An 18579-nucleotide genomic window follows, 5' to 3' on the forward strand; every position below is an offset into this window, starting at 1 on the left:
CCCGCTCACTCAGCAGGTGGATTTCCAGAAAACATCATTTCTCGGCGTGGAACATCAGAAACATCCCAATGGCCGACAGAGTGAAACAAATGGTGCTCCGTCCAATAACGAAGCTTCTTTGCTTTCATTTGAAAGTGATGGCTTGAATTTACAGAGGATATACAGAGAGAAGGTGACACACTTCACCCTGAAACTCTTTTTTGAGAGTCTGTTGGACTTTGGATCCTAACGTGATTCTGCTGTCTGTGTCACAGTACGCTATTTTACTGCCACTGTGAACGTGCAAGTGCAATGTCTCCACAACGTTGTATTTACAGGCTGCTTGAACATGCAGATGTATTTCTTACATTGGAAAAAGTTGGAATACAGTGGGGCCAAAAAGTATTTAGTCAGTCCCTGATTCTGCAAGTTCTCCTACTTAGATGAGAGAGGTCTGTAATTTTCAACATAGGTACACTTCAGTTATGAGAGACAAAATGAGAAAAAAAAAAAATCCAGAAAATCACATTGTAGGATTTTTAAAGAATTTTTGTAATTATGGTGGAAAATAAGTATTTGGTCACCCACAAACAAGCAAGATTTCTGGCTCTCACAGACCTGTAACTTCTTCTTTAAGAAGCTCTTCTGTCTTCCAACTGTTACCTGTATTAATGACATCTGTTTGAACTCGTTATCTGTATAAAAGACACCTGTCCACAGCCTCAAAGAGTCAGACTCCAAACTCAACCATGACCAAGACCAAAGAGCTGTCGAAGGACACCAGGAAGAAAATTGTAGATGTGCACCAGGCTGGGAAGAGTGAATCAACAAGTAGGTCGGTGTGAATAAATCAACTGTGGGAGCAATTGTAAGAAAATGGAAGACATAAGACCATTGATAATTTCCCTCAATCTGGGGCTCCACGCAAGATGTCATCCCGTGGGGTCAAAATGATCATGAGAACGGTGAACAAAAATCACAGAACTACACGGAGGGACCTGATGAATGACCTGCAGAGAGCTGGGACCAAAGTAACAAAGGCTACACACTACGCAGAGAGGGACTCAAATCCTGCAGTGCCAGGTGTGTCCCCCTGCTTAAGCCAGTACATGTCCAGGCCCGTCTGAAGTTTGCCAGAGAGCATATGGTTGATCCAGAAGAGGACTGGGAGAATATCATGTGGTCAGATGAAACCAAAATAGAACATTTTGGTAAAAACTCAACTCGTCGTGTTTGGAGGAAGAAGAATGCTGAGTTGAATTCCAAGAACACCATATCTACTGTGGAGCATGGGGGTGGAAACATCATGCTTTGGGGCTGTTTTTCTGCAAAGGGGAAAAGATGACTGATCCATGTTAAGGGAAGAATGAATGGGGCCATGTATCATGAGATTTTAAGCCAAAACCTCCTTCCATCAGTGAGAGCACTGAAGATGCAACATGGCTGGGTTTTCCAGCATGACAATGATCCCAAACACACCGCTTGGGCAACAAAGGAGTGGCTCCGTAAAAAGCATTTCAAGGTCCTGGAGTGGCCAAGCCAGTCTCCAGACCTCAACCCCATATAAAATTTGTTGAGGGAGTGGACGTGTTGCAACAGCCCCAAAACATCACTGCTCTAGAGGAGATCTGCATGGAGGAATGGGCCAAAATACCAGCTACAGTGTGTGCAAACCTGGTGAAAACTTACAGGAAACATTTGTCATTGCCAACAAAGATGATGTTAGAGTATTGAGTTGAATTTTTGTTATTGACCAAATACTTATTTTCCACCATAATTTACAAATAAATTCTTTAAAAATACTACAATGTGATTTCCTGGATTTTTGTTTCTCATTTTATCTCTCATAATTGAAATGTATCTATGTTGAAAATTACAGACCTGTCTCATCTTTCTAAGTAGGAGAACTTGCACAACCAGGGACTGACTAAATACTTTTTGGCCCCACTGTATGCTATTTTCAGGAGATAATGGACTTTCTATCGAACATGCTAGAATCATGAAAGAACTTTATGAGGAACTGACGGTGGCGCTCCTGTGGGAGCATGCCAAAATAACTGAGATCATCGATACAGAGCCACTTTTGGAAGTGACCAAGAGACTCCAGCAGCTGTGGCTCTCGGTCAGTGGGCTGGACACACCTGTCTACACCAGCTTATCCTTTTTCATCTTCTTCTAAATTAGGACCACAATGGGAAAACGTCTCATGCTGGCGGCCATGGTCAACCCTCGAACACAGGAGGATGGCTTCTTTGATGGAATGGACCTGGACATGGTTCTCCGGCTGGCAATCAAGCACCATCCGTGCTTGATGACGTCGTTGATGGTGTGGACCTGGACATCATTCTCCGGCTGGCAATCACGCACCATCCGTGCTTGATTACATCTTTGATGGTGTGGACCTGCACATTACAATGTCCCTGAAGACTTCTTTGATGGAGTGGACTTTACATATTTAATCTTGGAAATCATTCTACAAGTAGGTGAGTGCCCTATTCAGTTCTTTTTCTTTTTCTATTTTGTTCTACTTATACACAGGTGCAAAAATTATAGGTGTTTCAGCTACAATGATGTCCAATGCTTTAAAATGGGACAAAAAAAAAAAACACGCGTGGAAGAAAATGGAAACACCCATCAAAATGGATAAGAAACCAGAATGGCAAAGGCTCACCCATTGATCAGCTCCAGGTATCAAAGACAGTCGGAGTTACCTGTAAGTGCTGAGACGTTAGAAGACTGTGTGTTGAAGCTAATTTATTTGCAAGGAATCCCCCGCAAAGTCCCTCTGTTAAATAGATGACTCAGAAGATTACAATTTGCCAAGAACACATCAACTGGCCTAAAGAGAAGGAGGAATATTGTGGACTGATGAGTAAAATTGTTCTTTTTGGGTCCAAGGGCTGCAGACAGTTTATGAGACAACCCCCAAACTCTGAATTCAAGCCACAGTTTACAGTGAAACAGTGACATTGGGGTGCAAGCATCATGATATGGCATGTTTTCTCCTACTATGGTGTTGGGCCTATATAGCGCATACCAGGTATCATGGATCAGTTTGGATATAGAACTTGAAGAGGTCATGTTGAAGTTTGATGACACGAGATTTGAAGAATTTGACTTTGCCACCAAAAATGGTAAAAATAAATAGAATTTTGCATGTTTTTGGTAGTGGCCCGAGCGGTCCATCACTTGATAAATTGTGGCCCGAAAGTGAGCCAAATTGGGGCCGGGCCAGCGGGCAAATGGCTATTCGAGCCCTGGTCATTTCGGAGCATCAGCAGTATTCACCGATTATCACTTTTTTCTGCTTAAAACTGCCTCCAGTCATCATCTGTCTTTGTCAGATATCTGAAGCTTTTCTACAACAATTATTTCCACATAATTCAGCATTATTTCATAATAAGAGACGAGGAAGCGATCAGAGCGCGCAGCTACACATCTGAGTCTGACTCTCTACACCCAAACTGATCAAAGGGAATAATGTGATTATTGACCATCAGATGACAAAATAAATCCTCTTAAATCATCTAAGTCAGTTTTAGGCCGAAACGAGGCGATAATCTGTAAATCGCTACTGATGCTCCGAAATGACGTAGCACTGCAGCACCTTTTGTCAAAATTGGAAATTCTGTTAACACGTAACACGAAAGCAGACTGTGTTAGTAGCATTGTGTTTGAGGACGTGTTCTGTTGATCCAAATAATTCACGTGTTCAAAGAATCGCCTCAATTGCACAGTGTTTGTGTTCACGTTGAAGACAACTATATCCAACTCTCAACTGTATCCCTGCTTCGCAACTAATTTCTCGTTCTTTTTCTTAATTTGTCCCCTGTGCTTCAGGGAAGAAGGTCCAAATCCGAAACCGGCACCTGGCCTCTCAGACGTTGCCCCTTTACGAAGAACATCTCGACCCGTCATCATCTCTAGTGGCGTACTGAAAAAGGGAGGGACTCGGCACAAGCCGCTCCGAGGGCGTCTGCTACACCTGCTGGCCCTGAAGCCGTATAAGAAGCCTGAGCTTATCCTCAGTTGCAAAAACGGCCTCTCTCAGTCGGACAAGGACTCCCTGGACAGCCTCCTGCAACAGGTCACGCAAACATCATCACATTCATGTACAGCATTTACTGGTATGTTAGAGTGGACTTTTCCCTGCACCGAAAAAGTTGGGATGACTGTGACTCAACCACGGCTGTTTGTTTTATTTAGGTCGCAAACCTGAATGGGAAAGACAACACCTTCACATTGAAGGACTCTTTGTTTAAGGAGATTCAGAAGGACTGGCCTGGCTACACTGAAGGAGACCAGCAGCTTCTCAAGAGAATTCTCTCTAGGTATGTCAGAACGAGTAATGGGTTAGTTTTAGCTGCTCCCCATCTCCTTCCCCCCCCCAACAAAAAAAACTGCCTTTCATTGTTATTATTATTAGACCCCTTGTACTAGAGTACATGCCTCAGTATTGGTCTGCTGTGCCCCAGTATAATCTCATGTTGCAAGTTTTAGCAAAAACCTAATTTGACAGCAGTGTATTAATTTAGATTGAATATTGAAAATGTCATTCTAATCCAAAGCGTATAAGAAACATTGTTTAACCTCAAATACAAGCTAAGCTTCTGTATGTCTGTACACCTCACGGTGCCGTGTTGCCAAGTCTGTGGTTTACCAGTGAAGTGTTGCCACAGGTTGGGCAGAACTAGTTTGATTGTAATTTATTGTGCATTCACATGCTGCCTGTATGTGGTAGATGGTGAACCGGGTGTTCCAATGCTTTTGAAGTGAGGATGGAGGGGAAACTGATTACATTTTTTAACATCAAATTTCTTGCAACTTGTGACTTTTGTACACTATGAAAAATATTTCCTTACCAGTGTATGTGGTTATAGTCACAATTTCTTGACTGGGTAATATATTTCATGTTGTGGTTTAGCAAAGCTGCCAACCGACCCGCATCGGGCAGGACAGTCCTGGTATTTACCCCCGCATGGGTGTGTGGGATGCCCATTAGTCCCCCATCTGTGTGGGTCCTCCTATGCCCCGGGACCCCCTAGTTATGCTCTGTGCCCTTGGCGCTCGCAGCCACGCATGGGCGTCCAGCATTGGAAGGTCAAATGTTGACAGGTATAGTTTAGGTTGCCTAAACTCTGACCCCCTAATTTTTTGGAGTGGAGCCCAATATGTTTAAGTGTCAGGATTTACACAATCATTCCACAGGCTGGGTGTTGTGCTGGATCATGTGGGAGCAGGCTGAACTCCGGAATCATGTACATCGGGCAGAAAGTGGGTTTATTGGAATCTTAACTTTTAGAATTCTGGTTGGGGTGAACTGAAATGTGTTTGTGTTGCCCAACAGAAAGAAAAATTGTGCCTAATTGGAAGGAGATGCTGAACAGCTCAGCAGTGAATCAGAGCCTATCCCTCAGACACACGCACACACTACTGTAGTTGGGGTGATTACCATTTATTCACAAACCATATAGAAATTGAATTTCTACACCAGATAGGGTGAAAGCCTAAGGCCTAGTTCAAAAATAATGAAGCCAAAGTGTGACATAACCATCAGAATTTAATAGTGGCCTTTTTTGTGAAATGTTATCATTTTAGGTATGGTTATATCATCCATCCATTTTCTTCCACTTATCCTAGGTCGGCGCGGGGGCAGCAGCTCAAGCAAAGCCACCCAGACCTCTCGATCCACACAACCTCCCCCAGCTCCTCCGGGGGAACCCCGAGGTGTTCCCAAGCCAGCTGAGAGACATAGTCCCTCCAGCGTGATATGGGTCTTCCCCTCCTCCCGATGGGATGTGCCCGGAACACCTCTCCAGCGAGGCGTCCAGGGGGCATCCGGAAAAGATGCCCGAGCCACCTCAGCTGGCTCCTTTCGACATGGAGGAGCAGCGGCTCCTCCATGAGGTGCCAGCTGAGGTGTCGATGATGTGGTGAGAGCCATGGTTATATATCAGTTTCAATATTTCTATTGGTCTCGGTTCAGTTATTGCTAGAAATTATCAGTGCATATATACTATAATGTGCTAGAGCATAACGCTTGTGACAACAGTTGGAGGTATCTTCTTTAGTCTGCAGAAGCCTGAAACAAAGAAATTCTGTCCATTAGTTCCTGGTATTATTGAACAAGTAATATAATTCTATTGAAGCAGAGTAGGAGATATAGCTAAGGTTTTGACACAAATAAATCAAGGATTTATTCTCAGCGTTATGCTTGCGACAGTTTTACCTTGCTTTAGAAACATGTTTTTTTCTAGGAAATGACATTACCTTTACAAAAATGTATTACTGTGTGTTAGTATGAAGCACAAACAACTGACAAAATACAAGGTTTTTCTTTAACATTCAACTTTAAATGATAATGCTAAATATCAATGTCACACAAAATTGATGAAAAAAAGTGATACTTTTGGGGTAAATTTCGTGCATATCTCTGGAACCGTGTGGAATTTTTCCATGAAATTTTCAGTACCTGTCAGACTATAGGCAACACAGATAAATCTGGATGGCGCTAAATAAAATAATGGCTTGTTCATGACGAATGCAATGCAAATCAGCAGTTAGGCTTCATTATTTTGAACTAGGCCCTGAGTTACGCAAGGACGAGGTGAGATGACTGATCTGCTGTGAAGCCACTAACAGGAGCCCCTGAAAGATGATTTTATTAGAAAAATACTGTTCTGAAAGCAATTTTACCATATTTGTTTAATGCACTAACATTTTGAATACAAGGTTTTAAAGTCTCCAAACTGTGACTAATTAATTAATCACAGGAACACGGTGACGTGTGTTAAATTGAGTAAGATGGTGGCAGCCGTTGCTTCACATGAGCACAAAGTGATTTTATTTACTCTGGTTTTGTGGTGGGAGTGAGCCCAAAGAATGATGACATTTTCAGCACTGTAGTAAATACTATTTCTTCAGGAAGTAGCATGTCTGGAATAGAAATGTTTCCTTTTTAGTATCAGTAAATACTGCTTTTTTTTTCCCCCCCACATGTGGTAAAAAGCTGTACTACATTCTCTGGAATTGAAATGCCAGGTTCCCCCCCCCCCCCCCCCCCCCACCATATACAAACAGGTACCTCAGGGAGATGAAAGTTGGCTTCCCAACATAGACCAGGGTTGGATTCCCAGTCATGCCACCTGCCCCCTCCCCATCGCCCTTCATCTGATCAGCTTCATTAAATTCCCAGTGTTAATATATGTCTCACAATTCTATCTAAAGAGGTGGGGGATGGCTGATGCTGTTCAGCACAGAATCGTCATGTCAAACCCTTCCTCTATATGTGCTTAACAGTCAGAACCAGATAATCACAATATAGGACGGACCGGGGCTCACCCGCAGGTCGGCACGGACCCGGTTACAGCCCTGAAGCCTATCCCTTTCATTGTATTCACGTCAACGATCCCAAATTTGGACTTAACTGTTATATATTTGAGAACATATACTGGGAGTTAATTTGATCACTGTAAAAACTCAAAAGTTGTATTATAGGCCTATATCACTGTTGAATTTGTTGGTGACAGATGCACTATGATGAATTTGTTTAATTAAGCACAGGCACTGTATATATGCACGTCCGCTCGCCCGGCCGCGTGTATATTTATGTATTACTTGTTACAATTTTTGTTGGATTATTGGGAGGTCAACAACCCTGGAGGTTACGGCCTAAAATGACTACGACGACTACGACTGTCTGTCCTTGGATACAGGACTTAGGATTCTTTTTGGTGTCCTCAAACATTAAATAATAGCATGGATTTGCAGCATTAACAAATACTTCTTTTTGAGGTAGTAGTAGTAGTAGTAGTAGTAGTACTAATTGGTGTTGTGGCATCTTTGGGAAGGCTTCTGTGTACGCCACTGAATTCCATTAGTGTTTTTTCTGTTTGTTGGCAGCATCAGCTGCTGGCCTTCTTCCCAGTGGAAAATTTTGGTTCCTCAGGATGTGGGCCACTATGGAAAAGCAGGCTCCCAGCTAGCTATATATAGATTCAGCAGCCGTGCTTAGTTTGTTTAGTCGGTGGACTTGAGACTGTATTTGTAAACTGCAGAGTACTCTGGTTAACCTGCTACTGCTGTGATTAAGTGACCAGAAAAAAACAGACACACCTGTGAAATGTCATGCAGTACAATAAGCACTGCCTTCATTGAAGTGCTGCTTTTGTGTGTTCCGAGGTTGCAGTGTGGTGCTTTTGTTACAGCTGCCTGATTGTTGTCAGGAAACCTGGCGGAAGTAATCATTTTAATTAAGAAGAATGTGTTAAGTCTTTGTGGTGATCCAGACCAAGGATTATGTGTGTGTGGGTGGGGGTGGTGGGGGGGGATTTGTTCAAAACATTACCATAATACACAATCAGATTTAATTGATGTTTGATCTGTTTTGAGAACCAGATCTGGTGGATATGAATATGTTAATCACTTGTGTAGTACTTTGATGAACTCTTGCTGTTCTAATACACAGGTACTTATTTAACTGAATACAATCATAATTCTCTTACTGTACTTTAAGCAATCATGAGTTTCTCAGCTGACCAGTAACTGGTAACCTCCCACCTGACACCGCGTGTCCGTGCCAGGTTTTCCTAAATTTTGACTTGAGTCACACAGTCAGTCATGTAAGAGGAGCACCACTGCAAAGAACATGACGCAAACGGTGCTCAGAACATGTTGATCCACGAGTGAGGTGGCTGGTCCAGGGTTTGCCCGTAACAATCTGCCTCCTGCCTGCCTGATGATGCACACGTGTGTGCGTACATGCACTCACACCCTAGTCATTGGAGGGTGGGTTATAACAAGACAGTGTGTCCAGCTGCCCCCTGTTGACAGTTTATATCTGTTTATTCCTGGCTTTGGTCGTATTCAGTTCTTAAGTTACTAAAAACTAACTTCAGCTAAAAATAATGGAAGGATAAGAAACGGGAGGAAAACAAGACAGTTTTGACTCTAATATTGCAGGATGGTTTCAGTTCTTTCCATCCTGGCACTTTGGAACTCCTATAGCACCTGAAGTTTCTGTGTAGGCTCTCAGTTGTCCAGGTGGTTTCCATAGTAGAGAAGCGTGAATCTTCGACTGGACTGGGTTGCTTGACGTGAGGACATTTCGCTTCAAATCACAGAAGCTTCCTCAGCTAAAATTCTTGCTCTGGTAGTCTTACTTCTGTCTTGACTCTTGTAGAGAAGAATAAACCAGAAGCCAACAAAAGCTGGAGTTTTTTTTAACCTAACCAGACCCCACCTACCGAGAGGCTGACTGCTATAGGCTAGTGACTAAATAATAGCTCTAATTAGCACCTATTGTGCTCTAGTTAGCACTCTAATGACAGGACGGAAGCCTCCCCTGATGGCTCCCTTGACGACTCTCTCCTGATGATGTGAATGACTCATTACCATGAACAAAAGACTGAAACTGCTTTGACCTGAGTACCACATCGTAAACAAGGGACAAAGCGTGTCTGAGACCCGCTCCGCGATTAAGGCTGGGTTTCAACTGTTTTACAAAGAATGCTTCCTTGACACCTCTCTCAAACCATTTCTTCTCTCTGGCTAAGATTTTAACTTCCTTGTACTCAAACGTGTGGTTAGTGTCTTTCAGGTGGCGATGAACTGCAGACTGAGGTCCACTGGCGACCTCTCTGCGGTGCTGGTATAGCCTCTTGTGTAAAAGTTGCTTCGTCTCACCTATGTAGTGTTCATTACAGTTTTCCTGACATCTGATATGATACACTACATTGCTCTGTTTGTAACTAGGGATCCTGTCCTTAGGGTGAACTAATTTCTGTCTCAAGGTGTTGACTGGTTTAAAGTAAACTGGGATTTTGTGCTGTCTGAAGATCCTCTGTAGTTTTTCCCCTACTCCTGCTAAATAAGGGAGAGACACTCCTCTTCTTCTTGTCTCCGTCTCCTGTCTATCTGGTCTCTTTGTTTTCTGGGACATCTGCACTTTGTCCAGGGGAGGTTTACAGAAAACCCACTCACACTGACCAATATCTGCTCTTTGTCTCAAACCACCCCCTTGAACACAAGCTCGGGGTGATCAGGACTCAACACAGAGCCCTACAGGTGCCCACAACTGCAGAGGGAAGGGCTAAAGAGCAACAACTTGTACGGAAAGCCCTCACAGTATGTGGGTACCCACGTTGGTCCCTGGACAAAGTGCAGAAGTCCCAGAAAACAGAGACCAGATAGACAGGAGACAGAGACAAGAAGTGTGTCTCTCCCTTATTTAGCAGGAGTAGGGGAAAAACTACAGAGGATCTTCAGACAGCACAAAGTCCCAGTTTACTTTAAACCAGTCAACACCTTGAGACAGAAATTAGTTCACCCTAAGGACAGGATCCCTAGTTACAAACAGAGCAATGTAGTGTATCATATCAGATGTCAGGAAAACTGTAATGAACACTACATAGGTGAGACGAAGCAACTTTTACACAAGAGGCTATACCAGCACCGCAGAGAGGTCACCAGTGGACCTCAGACTGCAGTTCATCTCCACCTGAAAGACACTAACCACACGTTTGAGTACAAGGAAGTTAAAATCTTAGCCAGAGAGAAGAAATGGTGGAGCGGGTCTCAGACACGCTTTGTCCCCTGTTTACAATGTGGTACTCAGGTCAAAGCAGTTTCAGTCTTTTGTTCAAGGTAATGAGTCATTCACGTCATCAGGAGAGAGTCATCAGGGGAGGCTTCCGTCCTGTCATTAGGAGAGTGCTAACTAGAGCACAATAGGTGCTAATTAGAGCTATTGTTCAGTCACTAGTCTATAGCAGTCAGCCTTTCGGTAGGTGGGGTCTGGTTAGGTTAAAAAAACTCCAGCTTTTGTTGGCTTCTGGTTTATTCTTCTCTACAAGAGTCAAGACAGAAGTCAGACTACCAGAGCAAGAATTTTAGCTGAGGAAGCTTCTGTGATTTGAAGCGAAACGTCCTCACGTCAAGCAACCCAGTCCAGTCGAAGATTCAAGCTTCTCTACTAGCACCTGAAGTGTTGCTTCCGCTCAGTGTGTTTGAGAAAACACCCTCAGTAACCTGTTGTGCCGACTGTTGTAACATTGAACTCTGTCAGGTATTTGCCTTGTCATAGCCATCCACTCTGCTGCTTCACAAAGAGTTATGTTTTTGATGTATTCATTTGTTTGGGGAGTTGGATTCACGTGGTTGAAGTTGTTTCAGTCTTTTACACCACTGTGTGTGTGTCTGTGTCTGTTCTGTCATTTCTGTAATTGATGCAATGTGCTGAGGATGTTGAGGTGTCTGTTCAGATTTGCAGCACTAATTGTAAGAAAGAAGTATGAAGTAGTCGATCTTGGTGCTAACTAGCAACTATAGACTGTATACGGTTGCACCGTTGCTGTCAGTTTGTTCTCCTTTAACAGTTGTTGACTAAATTAGCAGGTTTTTTGTTTTGTTTTGTTTTTTTGCTCTGCTGCTGATGTTGTGGGAAATACTCAGTACACACGACATCAGTTTTATGAGGATTTCCATTTTTGTTGCACATGTGAATGCTGTTTTCTTTCTTTCAGGAAACTAACCCAGAACACCTCGACTCCACCACCAGAGAGCCCCCCCAAAGAACAGGCCGACAGCTCCCCATCTCAGGTCAGCTCTGTTTCTTTCTGTTTCAGGCTTCCAGTAACTTAATTTCCTTTACAGCTCTGTGGCCATATCTCAGAGCATCTTATGGAAGTCATGACTTTCAAGTAAGATACTGTGCAGTAAAATATTAGTCATGCATGTTTCTGTTGGTTTGATTTCACATGGCAGTATTTCTAAGCAGAGAAAAACATTCACATAAGGTTTATTCACAAGTGCTGTTTGTGTACTGGGGTCGGGTTGGCCAGTTCCATCATCATTCATTGATGGCTGGCTGATGGTTGCCACGCCCCCACCCTGTCACACGCATCTAAAATATACTCAACAAAAATAAACGCAACACTTTTGGTTTTGCTCCCATTTTGTATGAGATGAACTCAAAGATCTAAAACTTTTTCCACATACACAATATCACCATTTCCCTCAAATATTGTTCACAAACCAGTCTAAATCTGTGATAGTGAGCACTTCTCCTTTGCTGAGATAATCCATCCCACCTCACAGGTGTGCCATATCAAGATGCTGATTAGACACCATGATTAATGCACAGGTGTGCCTTAGACTGTCCACAATAAAAGGCCACTCTGAAAGGTGCAGTTTTGTTTTATTGGGGGGGATATCAGTCAGTATCTGGTGTGACCACCATTTGCCTCATGCAGTGCAACACATCTCCTTCGCATAGAGTTGATCAGGTTGTCAATTGCGGCCTGTGCAATGTTGGTCCACTCCTCTTCAATGGCTGTGCGAAGTTGCGACGACAAACTGGAGTCAGGTCAAGACCCTGATGAGGACGACGAGCATGCAGATGAGCTTCCCAGAGATGGTTTCTGACAGTTTGTGCAGAAATTCTTTGGTTATGCAAACCGATTGTTCCAGCAGCTGTCCGAGTGGCTGGTCTCAGACGATCTTGGAGGTGAACATGCTGGATGTGGAGATCCTGGGCTGGTGTGTTTACACGTGGTCTGCGGTTGTGAGGCTGGTTGGATGTACTGCCAAATTCTCTGAAATGCCTTTGGAGATGGCTCATGGTAGAGAAATGAACATTCAATACACGAGCAACAGCTCTGGTTGACATTCCTGCTGTCAGCATGCCAATTGCACGCTCCCTCAAATCTTGCGACATCTGTGGCATTGTGCTGTGTGATAAAACTGCACCTTTCAGAGTGGCCTTTTATTGTGGGCAGTCTAAGGCACACCTGTGCACTAATCATGGTGTCTAATCAGCATCTTGGTATGGCACACCTGTGAGGTGGGATGGATTATCTGAGCAAAGGAGAAGTGCTCACTATCACAGATTTAGACTTGTTTGTGAACAATATTTGAGGGAAATGGTGATATTGTGTGTATGGAAAAAGTTTTAGATCTTTGAGTTCATCTCATACAAAATGGGAGCAAAACCAAAAGTGTTGCGTTTATATTTTTGTTGAGTGTATGTTGTCCCTCCTATAGCATAAAAAATGTGTTCACGGCACACATTTCCCCAGAGATCAGTTTGAGTTACGATGAGTATGTACTTTAAGGAGGGTCTGCCAGAGAGCAAAAAATTTAGGATGGAGCAAGTATTTGTGCAACCCTGGAACTGCTTCGGGGCAGGGGGTCTGAGTGAGCTTCAGCTGAGTGTCTTGAGGGGAGATAGTCTATAATCTTCAAATACACCTTGCAGGGAAGATACTGTGTTGCTCAGCTAAGGGCAGCCCAGTTCAGGCTCTACAGCAGTACTCTTTGTCCAGTCTTCACACAAGCAAGGAAAATGTTAATCGGAGATAAGAGTTTGGCTACCTGGAGTTATGCGGTAATGCTTCACTGTTGCATTAGGTGGTCAAGAGCAGAGTGTGGGCTGAGCTGAAGCGGTGCTATGACTTGAAGCTCCAGCTTCAGGGGTGGGGCCTACGTTTCTTGACTTCTGCCTAATGGTGTGCCTCAGGAAGACTCGGCTACTCCGTGCATGACCAGGCAAGAGCTGCTTGGGAAAATCAGGCAAAGCATGCTCTTATTTGGCCCATTACAGTAAATCAGTAATGGTAAATAAATGAATAGTAAATGGGAACTAATTTATTTAATTTGTGTTGCTACTTTAAAAAGTAATGGCTCCATGGAAAAACAAGGCAGGAAACATGACCCGGCCTGGAGGAAGCCTGGGGCCCAGATATTTCTTGTGACGCCTTGAATGTTTAACATTATCCATTATGAACGATAGACATTCGATCCGTGAGAAAATTCTTTAAAACATTTTTTTTCTCGCTGTTACTTGACATCTTGGGGCTGAGGTTGGCGAGGTGGAGCTATGATGTCATCATTTCAGAGAAGTTGCTTGTCCATATGAAAACACAAAGCTTGTTTTTCGATTGATCCACTCTGGGAGCCGTTGTCAAAAAGTAGCAGTTTCGGCCTCCAAAAACCGCGTTTTCACGTGGATGAAACGCTGATATGAAACTTTTGCGGTTGTGCCTAAACTAATCTGTGTGGACGCGGCCTTTGTCTTGTTTCAGAAACTAAGAGTTCTGATGCAAACACACAGTCAGTGGGTTAGGTTTGAGCATGGGCGGAGCTAAACAGGGCATGGTTCTAATCTAATCTCTGCTGTTATGTAAAGAGGACATGTAACCGCAAAGCCCGTTCAGAATATGTACGAAGTGTCTCTGCATTGATTTGGGGTTTTTTTTGTGTGCGTTTCCAGTGAATTCTGTCCTCTGACCTGCGCAGTTTTTCTGTTTATCTCGACGATTGTCTCTTTTATTGCTATTAAAACAGCTTTTTTGTTGTTGTTTTTCCTTTTCCAGAAACGACCTGCTGCTGAGTTCATTGATCCTCTTGTCAGTAAAAAACCCAGGATATCCCACCTAATGAGCAAAGTTGCCGCAGGCACTGTTAATGGGAAGCTGATCTCCTCCATCGGCAAGGAGGCGGGTGGAACGCAGGCCGCGGTTACGGGCTCTGTGTCTGACAGTGGAACCACGTCCGGCTCCCAGCTCCCTTTGTTGGACATCCCTCGTCCTTTTGATGCACTGTCAGATGTCAGCAATGACTCCAGCCACAACGGTCGTGACTGTGACTCTCAGGAAGCAGCTGTGTCCAAGAGGCTCAGCCAGCCGTCCTCCGTGGCCTTGGGGTCAGCAGTGCTCACTGCTTCCAACACGGGCCCATCCTCGCCTGGATGCTCAAGCCTATGTGGCCTTCCGGACAACAGTACTTCTTCCTTGCATATCAAGTCAAGAAAGAAGTCAAAAAAACATAAAGACAAGGGAAAGACCAAAGATAAGGAGGTAGCAAGAGAAAAAAAGCAAGAGCAGGAAGTCCGTGACAGGCCTGAGCCTCATCAAATTTGTGAACTTGGCTCCACTCCGGCAAACCTTAAAAGCAGCAGTGTTCCAGAAAAAAGCACAGGTGAGAGTTGATGCCCCCCCCAGATGTGGAAGCAGTGTCACAGCTTTTACTATATCAGGCTAAAATGAGTTGTAAATGGGTGTGAAAGTTCGTATGTGGCTCAGCAGCAGTTGTTCATCGCCGTGGATTAAACAGACTCCTGCTGTTATGAAGGTGTCCTAACCTCCTGCAAACAGAGGCAGCTATAGAAATTTAAATACGCACACAGCTACTGCTGATCATTCCTTCTTTTTCTCCCTGGTAGTGCCTTTCCACGTGCACCACAACACATTTAAAACAAAGCATACGAGTATCTGTATATTCAGTTTAATCCTGGGGCACGTGTGTGTTTCAGACCAAAATGGATTGTGCAACAGTCCCAGTGTTCCATCGCCAACACCTGAGGTGTCAGACTATTTAATGTGAGTAGTCAGTAGAATGTCGGGTCTCCACGGTTCATGTCTGTGTTGCTGCCAACATTCGACTTAAGAGACTTTTACTTAAAAAAAAAAATAAATAAATCACTGTTTCAAAGTTGTTTCTGTAACATTTTGCCCTTTTTTCCGTTGTAGGAAGTACACGGCGATCAGCTCTCAGGAGCAGCGTCAGAGATATAAAAACGACTTCAACGCGGAGTACACGGAGTATCGGTGTTTGCACGCTCAGATCGAGGGCGTGACCTGGCAGTTCACTGTGCTCGACAATGAGCTCAAACAGCTGAAACAAGGCACCGACAAATATAAGGTGGATTTGATGAATTAGACACAAATGACTGCAGCTGTTTTTAAGATAAAAATATCAAGTATTACCATTGTTTATTTTGCTTGTCTTTTTCACAGACTATCCACAATCAGATCATTAAAGAGTATCATCAAATTAAAAAGGTAATTGTTTTTTCCACTATAAGCAATCTATTTATTTCTATACTGTGTAAATGTTTTAGGCACATTTGAAGCTAACATTACTGAATCGGTTTGGAGAAACTAGCAAGAGTTAGCTAGTTGTTAATGCAACTGGGGGGCAGGGGAGCAGCGTAAGCAAACTAAATAATTCACATCGAGGATCATGTCTCCTATGTGCTTTCTGGTTAACAATACCTGAAATTTTGCATCTTCTTAAGGAAGCCATGAAGTTCCATAACTGGTGCTGGAACAGTCAAATATTCTGCTGTATTTCTCCAGTTACGGCCACAGATGCTTCCAGCTCATTACGTCCGCCAAGAACGTAATAAAATCATTGCGTTTATTGATTTGTCTGTTAGCAGGATTATGTCAAAACTACAGCACGGATTTTGACAAAACTTTCATCACAGATAGATATTGCGGCATCGTAGACTCCATTACATTTTGGAGGGGATCCAGATCCAGACTGGCGAACATCAGAAATCTGTTTGCTCTTGTTCAGAGTTGTGACAGGTGTCTTGGTAGCTTCAGTCACTTGTCTGCTTTTTGCACAATCGCTCAGTTTTTTGAGAACTTCCTTCTCCAGACACATTTACCACACTGTTTATTTCTTCATGATTGGTGTAAATGAAGCCCAGGACCTATTCAGCGTTCATGTATCCATCCCCTGCTACATTTCTGTAATGTGGAGTTGATCAGGAAAGGTATCTGGCATAAAATTTGTGCCAAATCAAGATGCAGATCCACCTTGGCTCTGCTGTGGCAACTCTGAGTGCAAAACAAGGGAGCAGCTGAAGAGACTAACTTTTACTTGCGCTGTTTGTCCAGTTACTATGGCCTGTGACAGTGGAAGAGCCAGCCCTAAAAATGGATGTAATTCCTAGTTAATGTGATGTTTTTGTTAAATTTCCTGCAATAAAGCAACTTGATTTCATTTCAACTCTTACAAAAATTGTCACCACCAACTGCTTTTGGACCTGAATGTCAATAGATAAGTTTCTTATATGAAACGGAAACAAAATTCTCATAATTCTGGGGTGCCTGAAGCATTTGCACAGAATTATGTATTCTATATGTAGTTTACACTCACTGGCCACTTTATTAGGTACATCTGTTAGTGCTTGTAGACACAAATGGCTAATCAGCTAATCACATGGCAGCAAGTTGATGTATTTAGGCATCTAGACATGGTGAAGATGACATTCAAACGGAGCGTCGGAATGACGAAGAAAAGAGGATTTAAGTGACTTTGAACGTGGCGTGGCTGTTGGTGCCAGGCAGGCTGGTCTGAGTATTTCAGAAACTGGGATTTGCACACAACCATCTCAAAATTGGTGCAACTTTAATTTTTGACCCCTCTACAAACTGAAATTGACCTTTTGTCATCCTTTTTGCTGTTTTTACCCCATAACTCCAGAACATTCAGTCACAGATGGTCCATCTCCACCTTTTTGGATTTGTTATGATCAGACAAATTATATGATATGCATTTCAGTATGATTGGAACACTTTTAAATTTTGACCCCTGTAGGTCATTAGAGGTCAGCTCCAGGATGCCGCCACATCTCAAAATAACATTAGTTAACTTAGAATCTGTGTGCCAAAATTCATGCTTTAGTTACAAAAATGCACAATCGTTTTGCCTCTCTGCTGCACGAAGCAGAGAATGGACAGACTGTGTGACGTCATGGCAATATGAACTAACTTGTGAGATCTGTTTCCAACACCTTGTTGAATCTATGCCACAAAGAATAAAGGCACTTCTGAAGGAAAAAGCAGTCCAACCTAGTACAAGCAAAGTGTACTTAATGAAGTGGCCAATGAATGTATATTGAGTGGCTTTTCTGTTGATGTGTGTGTGTGTCTGTCTTGCAGGATAATCCAAACTACACCAAAGACAAGAACCGCTGTGAATATCTACACAACAAACTGGCACATATAAAAAGACTTATTGCTGAATTTGATCAACAGCACCTTTGAAAATAGTGAGACGTTTTGCTGTTTATCGCTAGAAATCAAGATCTGCAGCTGAACAAATTCTCTGCACATCTTTGTTTGTGCTATTTAAAAAGAAAAAAAAATCAATTCTCAGTTGCCAAGATGGGAGTACACTTTGGGTTGGGGCCAGAAGCTCTAATGAGGACTAATCAGGACACCCGATGTCCCTCTTTCTCCGTTTCTTTTTATTGATGAGACGATGTGCGGCAGGTTGCCCGTGTTTTCTAAACAGTCGGTCTTGCCTGCAGCATGCAGAGGTCTGAATGAGTCAACATGCACTTTCTTAGATCTGTGAAAGATGAGAGCTGGAATCTGAAGATTGGATGGCAAAATGCAACTAATTTTTGTTTTGAGTGAAGATGAGAAGAGCTGAGTAAGAGTCGTTAGATGAAGAAATGAATAGTGATTATCTGAATTTAGTTCCCTGTTTTTTTGTCCTTCTGAGATCTGTTTGTTTTAAATTTGCTCCTCTGTCAGTAGTAAACTGCATTAATTCCCCCCCCCTTTTTCTTTTTGAAAGTCATTTTGTTATACAGAAGCTGCCTCGGCTAATTATCTCACGTTTAGAGCTCTTTTCTCTTTGAGATGCATTTTGCTGTTGATGAAATTAAAACTAAGTGCAGACTGATACGGGCCGATGTGACGCCACCCCCCGCGTCGTGCTACTGTCTGAGTTAGCGGATAGGTAGGATGCGTCCTGCCGTAAAACAACTTAACTCTTATTTTTCAGCTCCCATTTAGCTGG

At 43.1% G+C, this 18579-nt stretch overlaps 1 protein-coding gene across 1 annotated transcript; it reads left to right on the forward strand.

Annotated features, from left to right (window-relative positions):
* The first annotated feature begins 2170 nt into the window (after positions 1-2170).
* LOC117518123 (RNA polymerase II elongation factor ELL-like) lies at positions 2171-17907 on the forward strand. Its single transcript, XM_034179183.1, has 9 exons — positions 2171-2283; positions 3820-4066; positions 4186-4310; positions 11502-11577; positions 14352-14955; positions 15290-15356; positions 15507-15678; positions 15774-15818; positions 17712-17907. Exons 1-9 carry the CDS (start codon positions 2171-2173, stop codon positions 17814-17816), a joined length of 1554 nt encoding a protein of 517 aa, XP_034035074.1. The 3' UTR covers positions 17817-17907.
* Positions 17908-18579: the final 672 nt, after the last annotated feature.

This window comes from Thalassophryne amazonica, chromosome 10 (assembly GCF_902500255.1).
Source record: "Thalassophryne amazonica chromosome 10, fThaAma1.1, whole genome shotgun sequence".
Classification (NCBI taxonomy): domain Eukaryota; kingdom Metazoa; phylum Chordata; class Actinopteri; order Batrachoidiformes; family Batrachoididae; genus Thalassophryne; species Thalassophryne amazonica.